Source organism: Oreochromis niloticus, linkage group LG18, assembly GCF_001858045.2.
Source record: "Oreochromis niloticus isolate F11D_XX linkage group LG18, O_niloticus_UMD_NMBU, whole genome shotgun sequence".
NCBI lineage: Eukaryota > Metazoa > Chordata > Actinopteri > Cichliformes > Cichlidae > Oreochromis > Oreochromis niloticus.
In genome coordinates, this window is record NC_031982.2 from 11,256,065 (window position 1) to 11,274,588 (window position 18,524).

Sequence of the window (18,524 nt, forward strand, 5' to 3'; positions counted from 1 at the left end):
CTGTTCGATAAAGAAGTGCACATGAATATTTCCCAAGACATCAAAGCATTCATGTAAGTAAGCACAAACTCAATTCTCAAATAAAATTTTAACAAAACTGAAGAAGGAAGAAAGCGTTTATTTCTCATGAGCTCACAGGTCCACTGCTTCTGTGAACTTTCTGTTGCTCAGAACAAAATAAAAAATGTGCATGTTGGTATTTTCTGGCCACCCTCTGGTGACACATTTCTGAGCATTAGAATTGGGAAGAAATATGATTTAAGTGACTTGGAATCTCTCAAAGCACAGCAAATTGAACCTTGCAGCAGATGGGCTACAGCAGCAAAAGACCGCACCATGTGTCATTCCTGTCAGTTAACAACAGGAAACTGAAGCCACAGTTGGCCCACGTTCACCAAAACTAGACAAAAGAAGATTGGACAAACGTTGGCAAGGCTGATGAGCCTGTGACATTCAGATGGTAGCATGGAAGTTGTAGCAGAGGAAGACTTTGGACGGATGAGAGCCTCAACTACAGGAATGAAAAGTTTGTTTTTGTTTGTAGTACTTGAATAAATGTGCTGACACGAAATCATTTCATTCACCCCACGCTTGGGTCACCTTTACAGTTGACTGATAATGCACACCTAAAGTCATCTCTTAAACCAAGGAATCAAATTTGGGGTGTCAAAAAACAACAGAAAAAAAGTACAGGGAAAGAAAGCAAAATGAGGGAAATGAGCCATTAACAGACTTCTTTCAAAACAAAGGTGAGCAGAGCACAACTAACAGGTTAAGAATGGTTTAGCTAAGAGCATTTGCTAAAGACAGTGAGCCAGTGCTTCTATCAGAGTTAGCCAGCACAACTTTACTCTATTAACACAGGAACATTCATTTCAGAAACAGCCAGAGACTGAAGCAGGTCCCTTTCTAGATTATGTGATACTAGCTGAGCGCATGTAGCAGCAGTTTAAAGTTATTTCAGTCTTTTCTATCAATAGCAGCTTCAGCTTCAGCTTATGTTGGACCAGTGAGGCCCTGATGTAAACAAGGCATTTCTGAGCAAGTGTTTCAGGCTGATGAAATAGTATTTTAAAATGACACAAAGACATTGCTTCTTAATTAATAATAATAATAAAGTATGTAGGTAGTCAGTTATATGGCGACGGATGCATTTATTTACCTTTGGTTAGTTCTTATGAAGCACCACCAGGCAGGACACAAATATGTCCGCGTGTACGCTCACAGTTTCATGTTCTGCTAAATCGTCCAGTTTTCACAAGAACAAAAAACTGCTGTATAACGTTCATGTTTGATAACATCAAAGGAACACTAACAGACGGCGGCTGTTACATCATCGCACATATCGTAAAACTAATTTGACTTTCAACACAGTGCTGTTAGACATGTACAATACTGTCATTAGAGTTTCATGGAAACAAGTAAATATGGATACTTATTTTCACTTTTTACACACAATTAGCAAGATAAGTACATTTATAATGATTCTGGTTTGCCTTGATGATCTGGTTTGACCTCTGATGTGCCTTAGTGCCAAACAGGTTGAAAACAGCATGATCCTGTAAGGTTAAGGGGCTGCAATCAGTCCTGAATGCTTCATTTTGTCTAGAAGACAGTGATAGAGGAGATCTGTTAGAGCAGCGGTCCCCAACCTTTTTTGTGCCATGGACCGGTTTATGTCCGACAATATTTCATGGACCGGCGTTTAAGGTGTCACGGATAAATACAACAAAATAAAACCAGTACTTGTACCAAAAAAAAGAAGAAGATTTCTTCACAACACACGAGAAATGACCCAGGGAAACCGAGTTAACAATAAAAACGATAAAAACATAACGCTAAAAACCGATAAAAGCCCTGAAAACCTTGAATTTCACTCCCAAGCCTCAACTCTTATGGCCTGGTACCAAACGACCGGTCCGTGGCCCGGGGATTGGGGACCGCTGTGATAAAGGATGATGGAAGTGAAAAGAGAAAGCAAAATGAGGGTTACCCTGGGGTGATGGGAAGGATGAGGAGAGGACAGAGCATGTTAGAAAGCTAAGATTGCACTTTAAGCTTTTTTTATGCTAAGAAAATAATAAATACTGAATATAAATGAAGAAAATAATACACACTTAAGCTGGATACTCCAAGCAAAACTCATTGAAACATAATGTAATTGTAGAAATGTGTGGATCTTTCAAACTGAGCAGACATTTGGTCTTATGTGTTTTTAAAAGCAGCTCATGAATGGCTACACTACAGATTATTGTGTACAGTTATGAGCTAAATTATTTGTTTAAATAAAATAAAATAAAATCATGTAAGATATGGATAAAGAACGGAGAGGGCCCATAAAGACTACTCATGCATATGTGCCCCTCAAGGTTTGGTCAGAATTTAACATAAACAGCACAAAAGCATGGATCTATCCTGCCTTGTGTCAGCAGTTCACGATGCTGGTGGTGTAAATGCTTGGGGGATATTTTCCTGGCACGCTTTGAGCCTGTCTTGAGGATCAGTTAAACACCACAGTTTACCAGAGTATTATTTCTGACCATGTTCAGGCCTTTATGACGGCAGTGTCCCCATCTTCTGATGGTTTCATTCAGTATGATAACGCACAGTGTCACAAATCTCAGATCATCTCAAACATGACAACGAGTTATCTAAACTCAAACCGCCCCACTGTCACCTGATCTCAATCTAACAGAGCATCTTTGGAATGTGGTTGGAACAAGAGATTTGCATCATGTATGTGCAGCCAATAAATCTGCAGCAACTGTGTGACACTATCATGTCAATATGGAGCAAAATCCTCTGAGAAAAGTTTCCAGCACCTTGTTGAACCCAAACCACAAAGAATTAAGGCAATAATAGCATAAAATAAAGGCGTAATTTATAATGTTTATGGTGAGTCAATCGACAAGCCCAGTAAATTTTCTTATTTTTTTGTGAAGAAAAACAATATGAAGCATTAATAATGTCATAATTAAGGTTTTCATAATAGCATATGGTGTTGTATTTAAATATGTGTGCATCGTTTTCCACGAGCAGTATAAAAGAAAGCGTTCAGCTGGATACAATAATTAGAGCTATTTGAATCTATTATTCATTCACACCTTCTGCTGGTGTTGTCACACAAAGGCACAGCTGTTTGCCTGCCACAGTTCTCACTGTCATGTCAGCACATGGACCTGACAAATTGTCCCTCAGCTCTGAAAGAGATTTTGTGTCTGCCTTTCTGCGCTGGCAGTAAGTTGAAGTTAGAGATAAAAATGGAGTACTGTTGATTATTTTCTGTTCTTGACTTTGTATGCCAGTATAGGCTACTACTTGGTAAAAAATAAACCAAACTTCGGGTTTTATAAATTGCATTAACTTCCTGCTTTGTAAACTGGTGTACCTTTCAGGCAGGTAAAAAAGAAACAATCAAAAGAAAGATAAACGGGCATTCGTGACACCCTTGTGTTCTAGTATAGCAGTACACTGGCACAGACACTAGATGGAAGCAGTACACAGGTTAGCGTCATAAAGGATGTTTCTGCTGCAAAGTTGATATGTGAACCTGAAACCCTTTTATTGCATTGAAAGAAAGACACTACAGGTCTATGACACACTGAGATAAACAAACGCATAAACTGTTGTAATATTAAGCAAAAATAAGGAAGGGGCTGTCATTGTCACGGACTGAGATACAGATTTTTGTTATCAGACCAATTTTGTTATCAGCGTGTTGCACCGGGTCGTAGCACTGGACCTCTGTCATAACTTTTTATGATTTAAATGGGGAACTCCAGGAGTCGCACAACCTTTGAAAAATACCCATATGAATTTAAGATATTATCAGTGACATCTGAAAGAGAGGATTTTTCACCGAGTTCGCCATTTGTTCTTAATTATTTTCTGCTTTGCTCAAAATAAACAGATGTGACAACTTCAAGAGCTTTGTGCGATGAGTGATGTCCTCTCTAAGGTGTGTAATGTATACAGCACCTACTGTTACCCTTAGCAGACTGGATGATCAATAATCTTCTCTATATTCCCTGCTGTAGGATAGAGTTCTCAGCATGTGAGGGATAATTGATTAGATAAACAGCACCCTCTTGTAAACAGGTTTGAGTGGGCCGGCTTTTTGCTTCTTGTTTGTACAGCTTCCCTTTGTTACATATTGCAGATACACTAGCAGACAACAGTAAATGTTTCTGCTATGCAGCACTTTCTGTTGAATTATTTTGCCTCTCAACAAGAGAATCAACAAACTGCTTCACTTTTTCACTACACATTGATATATTGTTATTTTATTATCATCAAGTCTACATTTTACTTTGATTCATTAACCAATCAAATGGAGGATAAATGGATTTTCCATTAGTCTCAGCTGCACCATGTTTAGCTTTTCCATGTTGAGCATTTTTGCAAATTGATGTTAGCTTTTACATTGACTCTTTTTTTGTCCTTTAACCTTGGTCCATATGCGGTTTGCTGCCATTCGCTTTTAGGACAATTCAGACTGCAACTTGCAACGTGTTAATTTTAGTTCCAGTGCAATTCATTAATCCAAATAGATTTTGGAAAGTAATAGTTATAAGACTGTTTGATGCAAAAAAAAGGAGATGTCATCACAGGAGCTTCAAGTAAGTGTTGGTCTTAAAGTGGAAAGTGTCAAAGTCTGCCTGCGAATAACTGCACAAATGTGACTTTCACGGTGTTCATAAAGAACATTAGAGCAAAACTACTGTACATGTGTTTAAATTGATATGCATTTGGCAGAGAAATCAATCATTCCAGCTGAGATGTGAAGTAGTGAAACTGCTACAGTTTTGCTTCAAACATTTGGTAACGATTGATTCAGCAGTGATTTCTGCATCATATCAGTCATAATGAAATTCCATCTGTCCAGCAATTCAAGCTGAACCCGACCATGAGCTTTTCAACTGGATAAAAAAGCCAGTAAATTAAAAAAAAAAATTCATCTATTGATACAAACTCTTCTTTCTATGCCTTAGTGCTTTGTATCGAACATCAGAGAGAAACTCGGAGTTTGGTTTCTTGCCCAAGGATAGTTTTGGATGCAGACTGAAGAAACAAGGGATCAAACCATCAACCTGCCAATTAGTAGAAGAGTACAGCTATTATGACAGGCCTATGACATTAAACAAAAATACAGAACTTACAATCTGACAGCCTTAGTACTTTCATTAAATTAAGAGACACACACAGACACATCTGTACATAATTTACTATATAAAGTTTAATGAAAGGTATTATTGTGGTCTTCGTGTTGGGGCAGTAAAATAAAGAAAAGTTGTAGGTGGAGCATTTTATTATATTGACGTCACCATTTGAACTTCATGTTTCTTCATAAAACATAAAGGTCTAGCTGTTAAAACAAAGATTATATGAAAGCAACCTGTTGTCTTTAACAACAAAACAATCTTCGCCTTTCTTCCAATAACATTTCTGCTGAACGAAGTCAAGGTGAAGGTCAGGGTTGCTCCGAAGGATGTAAAAACAAACAGAAAAAAAAGCCTCATATTCCCCTCTAGACTCTGCAGTGTTGATGGACAAAAAAAAGGGGTTTTGCTCCATGATGTCTTTTCCATCCTGGGCAGCCGTGTGACGGCAGCTACAGCCCAACAGACAGGAAATGCAATTAGAAGTCACAGTAAAAAAGGGGACATTAGCATGCACGGACAAAAGAGTCACAGTCCTGAAGCCCCAGGTGAGGAAGGAGGTCGTAATCATAACCACCCTTACAATTTCCTGCCTTATAGGAAGTAGAGGGAGGTGGTCCTTCAGACTGTGGCACAAATGCCTCATATTTTTGTAAGTAATGACCAGAGTTCTTAGGGTCAAGATCCCCAGTCAACAGCCAGCAGTGACTGTGTGAATGTTATCTAGTCTTAACCTGAGCATGTGCTGGATTAGCTTTTACCCAGACGTACATCTGGCCTTAATAATGACCTGCTTAAACACCCAGCGTATCGTATTTGATACATGTCTTTTGTGACTTTTTGAGACAAGCAGTTAAAAAATGCCAGATGTAGCATTTAAATGTAATTATTTTTTTAAACAAATGGTCAGATGGTTCACTAAACCTTTCCTGGCAATTATTTCATGTTTCAGGCTTTAAAAGATTTTTAAAAACCTAAACAAACAAAAAAACAGGACATGTGTGGATAGACTGCTTACACTTTATTTCAAACTGTGTCCAGTTTTGGCAAAGTGACAGAAAGCTTGAAAAAAAAAGTGACATGCATTGCTTACGGAAGATCTTAGACATTGACTTTATTTAATGCCACACTGGGGAAATTTACTCATTACAGCAAATTTGACAGTTTTGGACAACTTACATAAGATTTTGTCAGTTTCAAGTTCGTGCCAACAAGTGCACAAGTTAAATGTGTGGATAAAGTTGATCAACATATCCTTTGGACCTTTGTATTGTAAGCAGACACAACTCACCATAACTCCTAAACCATCAGACCTGACTTCACCTGACAATTTACTTGTCAATAAAGTTTAATTTAGAAAAAAGTAACGTTACATTGTTCTTGTATGTGTCTCGAATGAAGTATATCTCGTATGTCCTATTGTTCTGTGATAAAGTTCACTTTATGACATGTTAACATATTTATAATACTTTATTTTTAGTTCTGTTAAAAGGAATAATATGAATACAACAACCTTCAGGGAGTTGTTCAAGCATAAATTAAATTTACAGAATGTAAGGTGGGAAAGTTCAAACTAAGCCTGTAGCCTCGTAGTCTGTTCAGAGTCTGCCCCACCTCTTGCCCTATGACAAGCCTGAACTGGATGAGAAATTATAGAAAGTGCATAACAATTGTTGTTATTGACCACTGTGTCAGTCAGACAATGCTCAGTGGTGAACTGTGCACGTAGAATACACAAATGATGTACGGGGCAGGAAAATGAGATGACATGACAGGAAACAGACTTGTTTAGACCAGCATCATCAAGATAATTTTCCAGTAAGTAGTTTTAACACATCCTGTGTCCCATTGCATCCAATAAAGAGACTCCCAGTAGCATCCAACCATCTGACCTTTAATACCCTGATTGGCGCTCCTGCATTTCACATCCTAAATGTGGAAAACACTACTGTTAAACAAAGGATATCCTATCCCTCTCGCCCAAGCCTAAGTGCTGTATTTAATTGGCACCAATACAAATACCCTTTTGATTCTTGAATTAACAGCATGTCCCCATCCTTTCACAGTTCTTTGAACAGGATGTTTGTCTGTTCTCAAGATGTTTTTTCCCCACTGGACCATGTTGGCTCCACACTGAAGCTGTTGGGGTCCAAATAAAATGGACCTTTGTATGAAACTAATCCAAGACCAGTAGCTTTGTTTATATTTTTGTCTGTATTAAAGCTGCTGTATTAATATTCAGGCTGTGATCGGAGAAAGAAGATAAAATCTGATTGCTATGTCTAAGGTTGTTTAAGGTGTGGTCAGACCACTCATCATGTAGCAATTGCTCCGTCTTTTCCCACCTGTTTTTTTTTTCAATGAGAGGTATTTTAAGATCTTATTTAGATTATGGATATCCGTGTTCTCTGCCGTAAGGAGGTTACGCACTGTTTTTAAGTGCTTGTCAAGAAATTCCTACCATTTTTCTCTGCCTCCATACTAACAAGTTGGCAGGTAAACATAAACATGTTGGAAGGATTAAACCGTGTTGCCAATAAGCTGTCACAGGAGGGGCTTGGGAGTCATCTGCAGACAATTAGTTACACAATAGGTGACGCACACAGAAACAAACAGTTCTTTCCGGATCTGAATGGGATAATATTTTAAATAGCTTTGTTTATAAAGAACAAGACAAGGAGACAGAGAAATGGAGACCAGAGGCACAGTTTACATACTTAGGCTTAAACAAAACCTTTATTTTTATCTTTGTATTTACAGTGTAAAAATACTATATACTAAATACTACATGCCATTATTCATACACGCATGACAAAGCTTCACATTTTAAATGTAAAAGTGCAAGTTATTGGAATGGATTTCATACATGCATACTGAAACATTACCTGTCGTAAGCAGAGCGTGTTATACAGTACTTTTATGTATAGACAATATGAGAACTCAATATGAGAAGCCATGTGTAACAGATAACAACAGATTATAAAAATGATACGGTTAACCCAGCATTCTGGAGATTTCTTGTTTCTCCCTGTTGAAAGAAAGAAAGAAAGACAAAAATTTGGTATTGTATATAAAGTGGAAGTACATCAAACCTGCAACATGTTGTTAAAGGATAACTTTAGTGATAATCTGTGTTATACACAAGGGTCTTCTAGAAAATTTTGATATAACCTATTTAGAAATAACATATAAACCTACTTTAAAACATTTATGTATTAAATTTTTTATTTTATGTATTTAATATTATTTTTGGTAAGGTGTTCCATCGCACATTGTGTTACCTAAAAAAAATGGTTTGTCTAAAAAGGCCAATTAATCACGTTAGCAGAGGCTGAAATCTGCCATGCTGATTAAAGAAGCAGCACATTTGCTTAAAAAGTGCATGACGTACGTGATGATGCCGCATTCACGTACGTGAGCAAATGCATTGCTTCTTCAATTTTATTTGGTGCACAAATAACCCACAAGTGTTTCTAGTTTGAGTGACTTGCAGGTCTTCAGCTGGCAACTTAATTTAGTAAGAGCTAGACTGTGCAGGTTTGTGAAGAGAGTATTATACCCTGTTGTATGTCTTTAAGAGTCTATAATCAAACCCAAAAGGCTGACATTCAAAGTCAAAGTCGTTGCTTCTTTAATCAGCACCCTTTTCAGCATTAAGTAAAACATAAGTGATGGCTGATGTTGATTTTAACTTATTTTTAAATAATCCTGCATTAATAATGGTCATTTACAACATTTAATGTCATATTTTATTGCCCTGTGCCTTTCTTTAAGAACCTGCACGTTTCTTTCTGATGCCAACCTTTTGAACATTAGTATAATAACAATACTAGTACATGCCCATTCTACAGTATTATTTGGCCTGGTTGTGCTGTTGACCGTGAAAGGAAAATGATGCAATGCTTTTATAAGGTTTATAAATGCATAAAAAGGGTCATTTTAACCTATTTTTCTACAAGGTTGCTAGGCAACATGATGATGCAATAATATACCATGTGCCATTCAGCTTTTGTGGATGCAGACGCAGATAGATAGGTGGAGAAATGCTTAAATGAGGTCATTTTAGCCTGTTGCTAGGCGTTCGCTTAGCAACATAGGTAAGAACCTTCAAGGGCTCAAGATGAACCCATGTGCCATCTTGGTTGCTCACCTCCTGATCATGTAGGAGGAATCAGCAATCAGCAACTTACAATACTTGCAATAAATTATAATTCTCAGAATAAATACAATACTTACTGTGGGCCAGGCGGGTTGATCAGGCGTTGTAGATTTTGTATGTGCTGAGCAATGTTGCCTATTTGTTAAACATAAGAAAATAGGGGTTTATCATTACCTCGCCATGAGTTATTAATCATATAGATTTAGATGTTTGACAATGAGAATAATAAATAAGAGTAAAACAAATGTATTTATTTATGCTTAAAGGGTATACCTGTCATTCCATTGGGTTTTCCTGCACCAAATGGTGATCCAGCTCCAGTACTGGTACCACTTGATGTTCCTCTCCCTGGTACACTTGGTGTCTTACTTTGACCTGAGTTACTGCTCCCAAACCAAGGAAAGGTAGTTTTACTTGTTGATGATGATGATGATGAGGAGGAGGAGGAGGAGGAGGAGGAGGAAGAGGAGGAGGATGAACCTAATCCAAAGCCAGAGCTTCTTGTATTTGATGTTTGCTTATTCGAGGAAAACGGATTTGAGCTAAGGTTAGGAGTCAACACTGATGACCCAGAGGAAGACCCGATGGATGAAGACCCTCTCCCACTCAGTAATGGGTTATTTGAGCCTATTCCACCTGAGCTAAGATTTGGATTGTTGATTCCTGACCCAGGAGAGCTGACTCTTGACCCAGTGGACAAGGGTGTATTTGAGGAGGTTGCTCCAGTTGCACCCAGTAGAGTTGATGCAGGTTTATTGAATGATCCAAGTGAGCCTTGGCCTAACAGTCCAGTTGACCCTGTCTTACCCTGCTGACCGAAATTGGTAGAGCTTGGAGAGTAAGAACTAGCCCAGCGATTCTGTACTGGTATGCCTGGCTGATGGCCCAGGGCTCCAGTCTGAAAAATCAAAAATGTTCAGTTTTAACATGAGAGAAAATAGAGCCTTCAATTTTCATTTATGTATAACACAACAAAACATGTGAATCAAGAGAAAATATCAAAACAATGAAATCATGTTCTGCTTTAAGAAAAAACTTTTCCTCAGTAATCACAAAACTGCACTAAGCTTCACATCTAGGTTCGAAATTTCTCCTCAGACAATAGCAGACACTCAACACGAAAGGCAGAAACATTTGCCTGCTTTCACCTCTTTGCCCTCTAGTTTTTTACTGGCAGACAATACCCCGCTGCCCCCTCATCTTCTGCACTTGCTGGAGTTGAGGCTGGATCATTTCCAACAACCAGTCATGCTGCTTTGATCTCATCCACCTTATATAACACCTCATTATCTCAAAGAGGTGAGGCATGGGCTTTTTTCTATGTTACCATTCCTGCACTTGCTCTGTACTGCAGAGGCTGTCATTAACAGCAGTGCTAACGTTTTTGCACAAAATCAGCTAGTTGTTGTATCAACAAATGCAGATCATTGCACTTATCAATAGTTTTATAGGAAAATCTACAACAAAATATACAGACAAATTGTATGGGATCACTTTTCATAATAGCATGAAACTCTGTCTGCAGTTGTCATTGAGTTCCCCCGAGAAAAGCTTTGGAAGGATGAAGGACTCAGTTGAAAATTAAATTAGGTCTTTGATGACTAAGTGGGTTTTTTTCCCTGAAATATCCAAGTTTTTATATAACATCTGGATTAAGAACACAAAAGAGCTCAAAAAGCGGGGCTTATGTAGCATATCAATCAGTCTCGGGTGTTCGTTCTTACCCTGGACTTGTTGAGAATTTCGATTTGCTGCATAAGGCTCTCAATCGCTTTAGCGTTATAATTGACGGTGCTTTCTAAGACCTCTTTCTCTCCGCTTAGCTTCTTCTTTTCCTTCAGGAGTCTCTCCTGGTCCAGATCGTGCTTCTGCTGAAGTTTGTCTAGGTTCTGTTTGTGTTGCTCAACCATGCCTGCGTACTCCTGCCTGCACGAGCGGTAGTCTTCAGAGAATCGCCAGTTTTCAGCCTTCAAGCGGATGTTCTCATTCTGAATGCCTGCCACATGATTTCCCACGGTGTCCATGTAACGCTGGAGCTTGTCTTCGACCTCTCTGGACAGGTTGGTGCAGTTGGAGCGGATCTGTTCCAGGTGTTCCCTCTGTTTTGGACAGGTGAGCTGGAAGGCAATGTGTGCAGGGAAGAGCGAATCGATCTTGTGCAGAAAAGCCCTGGAAACATTGTAGACCGAACCCAAGGACTGGGAAAACTCATCTTTGGATGTTTTCTCGTAGATCTGTATCTGCTTTTCTTTTGTGGCGATATCCCTCCTCAGCTTTATGGTTTCCAAGTTGAGGTTGTCCCTTTCTTTGGCAATCTCCTCCATTTCCATCTTCATGGCTTGCACTGACTGGGTGAAGTTGGAATTCACAAGCTGAAACCTAGCTTTCAGTTGTTCGACCATCGCCCCACAGTTACAAGTATTAAGATTTGTAGCTTTAAACAAAAAATAGAAAAGAACAACAATATACGAAGTTAGTCACAGCTGCATGAAATTCATTAATGTATTTATTTTGGGGCTTGCACTGGAGACATATCATATTTACCACTTGGCATGGGGCATGGGGACGATCGTAAGAGTCTGCATGAGAGCAGGTCAGTATTGAACTGTAGCTGTTGACATTAATACAAACAAAAAAACAGAGTGTTAGGGATTTGTTATAAAACAGAGTGAAAAAACACATTTTTAAAACTTCAGGTTTGCCAGTCGCAAGAAATATTATGCCATTTGAGCTAAAGTTCTATGGATCTATGATCATTTTGATTCATCTCCAGTTTTGGTGGTGTGAAGCTCAGCGGTCTCTGCCAACTTCTATACAGCAGGAATGGACACATTCCCTTTGTGGACAATTTTATGTCCTTGCGTAACTTCTTGGAGCTTTTTTTAACCAGGACCATCTTCACCCTGAACCACTGGGGTTCATATATTTTATCTACAAACATTTAACTAACCCTCAGCATGGCCCATAAAAAATCCCACTCAAATACAGGTACAACTATCATAGACTTTCACCTTTTAACATGTACAACCACCTTGGGTAAATGCCTCACTGCCATTACTATTTTGATATCTTCAGATTTCTTGCATCCTAATGCCAGCAAAATTGAGGTTCTGGTGTTTGGACCTGACAGCTTCTCTGAGGAGGTCAGTCATTATGTCGTCCCCCCCCCCGTCCAGATTATTGTAAATCATTGCATGTACACCTCTGTGTCCTCCTTAGCCTGTCTCCAACTGGTGCAAACAAAAAACTCGCCAGCAAATATTACATTTAATCTTGCTGCCATTCACTGAGAAATTCAGAATTCATTTTCAAATGTCATTAATATGTAGAGCTCTGATTTGACCATGAGAAGATAGGTACAGCTTGGCCATAAAGAGATGGAAATGGTCAGCAATACTTAGGTAAGCTGTGGCATTTAAACAAAGCTCAGCTGGTACAAAGCCAGCCTCCTGCCTCTACAGCAGATCGGCTTAGACCTTATTCCATCAGCTGGACTCTCCAGTCATCGGCAAGTCTAAAGGTGTTCACGCTTTTGGAAGTTGTGGCTCCTAAACTCTGGAACAGCCATCCTCAGCCTGGCTGAATATGTGGTTTGCTTGATGAATGATGAAAGCACATTTTTATAGCTTTTCTTTGTTCTTGTTTTTCTGATGTGTGTGTGTAAGCATGCATGCAGGAGTGAATGTAAGACCGTATATTTGACAGTTTGTATGTTTGAACCTGTAGATTTATCGTTAATGTGCAGTTCATCCAAACTGTGAAGCACAAATGAAATATTATTAATTCTATTATTATTTTGCATCAACTTGGCTAAAACATTGCAGGTGTATTGATTATCTTTTCCTATCATCTGTAATTTTACTTATTAAAAAGATGAAAGCTTCATTAATTAAATTAGATAACACATAAGAAGGTAGACATAGAAGAAAGATATAGGTATTGTAAAAAGCTCAGTTCCTCACCAGCTTCTGTTCGCATTCGTGGAAATACAGAATTGACATATTGGTGTACTGACGCAGTAATGCCAGGTCGGAGTCCATCCGAGCCTTCGCAGTCAGGGTGACATTGAGGAAATTGGTCAAGTTTGTCCTCTGCTTCTTGAGAGCCACATTCTCCAAGGATAGCTGACTGAAGCGCTCCTCCAGGTCCTGGGTGCGTTCTTGGCATGCAGAGTCCTGCGTCTTACCATAGACAAGAAAGAGCACGAGGCTAACTATGATAAGAGACTGAATGAGCGAGGAGAAGAAGAAGACGATGCGCATGTAGTAGCCGCAACTCTTGCTGCTGGAGCGGTACTGCATCGTTTTTTTAGCCTGTGGGCTGTGCTTGGAGACCTGGGAATAGCCGCTGCTGTACATGGGTGCTGTAAAGCAGAGTAAAAAATCAAACAAAAAACAAAAACAAAACAAAACGAAGGGCTTAAAGCGAGTCCAAAATCTGAGAGTTACCAGGAGACAGATGATAATGCTGAATTATTTCAGGCTGTCCGGCTGATTTCACACCCCATTTCTTGTAAAGTCTTCCAGTGAAGCCCAATAATGCTGCAGATCCTGACCAGACGTTTCCTCTTTGCAGTTGTGCTACAAGAGAATAGAAACGATTGTGTACTGGGTGTAAACTTGGGGAAGGGTTTATAAACACCTTTGACCACACATTTCCTATAATGGGAATGGTCCTGTTCCCGGTCTCCTCCCTCCGTTGGCCGTCCACACCTATGCAGAGTTTATCAAACACACGATGACCCCTCTGCATACTTTATGAGCCAAATGTTTTCTTGGGAAAAAATTAATAAATTCTTTTACTGTAATTTGCGAAATGCACCTCATTGCAATTGGTTGAGTCAGAATTTAAGACCTGCTGAAAAAACCCCAAATACCCAGGGCTCCAAGGACCTCACTGGACTGACTGCGTGGAGCTTCCCTGTAAATCTGCCAAATCCATCTTTCATGGGATCATAAACAGTGATTTCCATCACGCAGCTGACAAGGAGGACAATGGCTCCTGATGCTCCTCTAAGAGTCTTACTCAGTGGCTCTTTGATGCTTCGAGTCTCAGTCCAACACAATGACGTCAGCACACTTCCCTCTGTCATAACACAAACATGCACTACGGCACACACAGGCGATTTAAAATGAAATGTAAGAGTGAGAATCCCAACTTTTGTCCTGGACGCTATTGTTGACATGTCAAGCTTCATCTTGACAGGAAGTGGCACACTGCAGAGGAACTGCTGATGTCCAAAGCTGCCAAGAATCTACAGAAAAGACTCAACAAACACAGGATACAGATTACACAGATAATAAGGGTGTTTTAATTGAGGTTGAAGTGGTTTGTTTGTTTTTTAAAAATATCTAGATCAGGGGTGGGCAGTCTCAGTCCACGAGGGCCGGTGTCCCTGCAGGTTTTAGATCTCACCTTGGGTCAACACACCTGAATCACATGATTAGTTCGTTACCAGGCCTCTGGAGAACTTCAGGACATGTTGAGGAGCTAATTTAGCCATTTAAATCAGCTGTGTTGGTTCGAGGACACATCTAAAACCTGCAGGGACACCGGCCCTCGTGGACTGAGATTGCCCACCCCTGATCTAGATAGTGGGTCCAGTTTCCATTGTATTTTTATTTTTGGAATCATGGTGATGCCGACCTGGTCGAGCAGCACAGAGAGCTATGTTTTATGTGCCTCACTGACTTCCAGTGTACACTAAACACGTGAAGCCCGAACTGCAGGCATCACATGCATTTGTCCAGCAAGCTGGAGTGAAGTCGGACTCCAGTGGTGATGGTGATGAGCCACTAAAATGTGGTTCAACACCATTCTTTGCCTTTGAACATGAGAAAATCTCCCTACATGTGAATTTCAGGTTCCTTTGTGACATAAATAACAGGAAGGGCTCATAGGGTCCAGTTTTGTGTGATTTCTTTGCTTTGGGTGCGTCTTTCACAGCAGGACTCCCATCACAAAGACTGTAAATCAAATATCAAGTGTTTGAGCTGACCGTTAACAGTCAAGGAAATGTTTCTTGTAGATAATGTCATATTTATAAGACAGACACATGGCTATCAATCTTCTCACATCACACTCCACAAGACAAATTTCCCAGTGACCAAATGTTTTCTTTTCCAAATTTAACCTAGATTGTGACACTCACACTGACCGAAAGACCATTTCATCTGCAACTTCTGCACACAAATTTCTTGTCTCAGTTAGGCCAGCAGGCCAGATTCTTTCATTTGTTCCAGCGACGCAGCACAAACTCAGAGGTGACGGAGCTTTCGCAGTTATGGCTCCAAACTTGTGGAATGATTAGCCATTGCATGTCAGGCAGGATCCTTCACTTGCTGTTTTAAATCTCTTTTAAAAGCACACTTTTACTTCCTGACCTTCAACCCAGTGTGAGATTTTAAGTTACTTTTTATGCGCCCATTTGTTGTTTAACTTCTATGTGTCTTTCTTTGGATCTGTATCTTTCACCCCTGGCCTGTATTTGTCTTTTACATTTGCTGTTATTGTGCAGCACTTTGATCAGCCCTGTTTGTTATTTTTAAAGGTGCTTTATCAATAAAGTGTTATGATGAAATTATCCCATCATGGGTAAGAATTTTCACTAATTCCCAAATAGAGGGACTGAGCAGCTCCTTCAGCAGGAGAGAGTTAACACCCCTGTGTAGGATGAAGGGTTATCACAGGTCCTGTGCTGTACAACACACACAGGGTAAATACCTGCTATAAATACAGGTCTATATATATTATTATTCCCACTGCACTTTATGTACAAATATTAAAGAATAGACTCTGTGACATGTCTTTTAGTGTAGTTTAATTTATGGTACAGTTTATAAAAACGTACAAATTAATCTTGGATTTTACTGATTTTTAACATTTTCAGTTGTAACTTATTTGTTTTTTAATGCTATTTTTAATGTTTTCTAATATATCTCTATTTCACCTTTACCTTGTGACTCTTGTGCTGTGGTAACAAGTGAATTTCCCCCAGTGTGCATTTGATAAAGTCCTTATCTATCTGAGAGATTTTACGCCATTAATATTGGTAATTTAAAAAAAGAAGTATTTTAATTTTATTGTCTAGTTTGTTCAGAACATGGTAGACATTTGGATCTTTATGCAGTTGTAACAATAACAACAACCAAGGAAAACTTTTTTTTGACATAACTGATCTTTCTTTAAAATTATTATTAGTCTTTTATTTATCCAAGTAAAAAATCTCATTGAGATTAAAAATCTCATTTCCTCATTTTCCAAGAGAGACCTGGCATCTGAACATAACAGTTATATTTCACTTGACTGCATCATTTAAAAAAAAAATGCAAAGTCATGATTAACGATGATTTTATGAGGCCGCTTAAGCTTTTTTTGTTAGAAAATGCAGACGTTACTGCAAAAACAGTTTATTTAAACCAAATTCTGTTTATTTCTCAGCCTCAAAACTGTCATCAACAGCTGCCCATGTGAGTGTGAAACAGCCGCAATTTCTAGCACCTCATGTGGGAACAAGCCAAATGTGTACTCCTCCCACACAGCACCAGCTAATGTAGGTGTGCAGCATCTGCTCCTGCAGCTGAGGTTAAGCACTTTTAACAGAAACACGGAGCTTGAAATGTTTGTGCCAGGCGCTGAGATTACACTTCAGGCTCGTGGCGGGCAGAAAATATTTCCCTTCAACAGGATTTGTTAGTTATTTTATTGAAAAATAAAAATATCAAAATTCAGCCAGACACTGTAAAAAAAGCTGCACGCTGTCATTCACCAGCGGTTTTCCTTTCAAACTAATCGGGGAGGAGGGGGGTGTTTGTAGAGACCAAAGAGAAGGTATTGCATTGTGCTTTTTATTTTCCTTGAAACCTGAAGACCTCCATTATGCTCGTGTTTCTTGAAACTGGAGAGGGCATACACCCACACAAAATCCACTGAGGGCTGCTTGCGTGTTCGCTTAAAATGCAGAATTACTGCTTCTGCAAATGAGCAACAACACATTTGGAAGTGGTTAAAGTAAACCTTGGTGCTACAATATGAGCACATATAAATAATTCTCATATATATATATATATATATAAAGAAAACATTCTTTAGATCTTATGAATGATGAAAGTTTAGTTTTAGTGTGGGTGAAATATTACACAGTTTACTTTTATAGTTTCCTACATATTTTTAAAACATATCAAATTTGTCACCACAAGAAATCAGTTCATGGATTAAACAGTAACATTAATCACAGGCCTCTACAGTGTACAACGTACCAAAACTGACAGATTTCTAATACATTTACCTGCAGCAGGTTGGTAATCAGTAATGACACATTTTAAGTGATAATCATTTAAGTAATGTCTGTCCTGATGGCACAGCAAGAAGACAGTCACATACAGTAATCGTCATGGGACACACTGCCACTCAGAGGAAAATAAACACTACTACAGCTACGGATCTACTTAGAAATGTAGTGGCTGAATGCATGTGTGTGTAGCAGCTCCAAGCATCAGGAAAGTTGTTTTAAGCTTTACCTGGATTATTATACTCCGAATGTGCATGAATGAAAAATATGCACCTCTTTAACAAAATTATTTTCTTGGCTATAATTGGAGTGCCATTGGAAAACTTTGAGAATGTTGTTCTGTTCAGACAGGACTACTGATATTTTTGTTTTTGTGGCACAACTTGTCATATTTGTTCAATATAGCCTAACATTTTGATGAAAATTGCATGTTTTTTCATTTTTTGACTATTTTAAAAGTATTCTGCATGTTTCCTTTAGCATTTTTGTGACGTACAACAATATATCATCCTGAAATTGACACTAGTGAAATTTTTAAATCAATGTGTGCTCTAATATGGGATTTTACAGGATGGCTTGATTTATTATTTTTTTTTTTTTATATTTACTTTGCCCAAACTCAGATATTCTTTTGTGTATTCCAGATTACAGGTCCTGAGTCATTTTTATGGTACGAAAGGCCAATAAAAATTTCTGGCTTTTACCCTTAACAGGTTTTGAGATATTCATGTTCAAATATTGCTGCAGATGTTAACGTGCAAACAAAAAAAAAACATTCTGGAAGTGGGCAGACTAGCTGCTTTTAAAAATATATAAGTAGTATTCTAATAGTTTCACAGGCTAATAGTTTTTAAACAGAATACCACAAACAACATGTAACCCTTTAGAAATAAACTGTGATACTTCTAAAAGCACA

At 38.7% G+C, this 18,524-nt stretch overlaps 1 protein-coding gene across 1 annotated transcript; it reads right to left on the reverse strand.

Moving 5' to 3' along the window:
• Positions 1–7,867: 7,867 nt before the first annotated feature.
• On the reverse strand, positions 7,868–14,085 carry plvapa (plasmalemma vesicle associated protein a). The gene is made up of 7 exons (XM_019348069.1): positions 13,767–14,085; positions 13,281–13,681; positions 11,863–11,929; positions 11,043–11,752; positions 9,592–10,216; positions 9,396–9,453; positions 7,868–8,187 (listed from the first exon to the last, which is right to left on the reverse strand). Exons 1-7 carry the CDS (start codon positions 14,068–14,070, stop codon positions 8,154–8,156), a joined length of 2,199 nt encoding a protein of 732 aa, XP_019203614.1. The 5' UTR covers positions 14,071–14,085; the 3' UTR covers positions 7,868–8,153.
• Between the last annotated feature and the right edge of the window lie 4,439 nt (positions 14,086–18,524).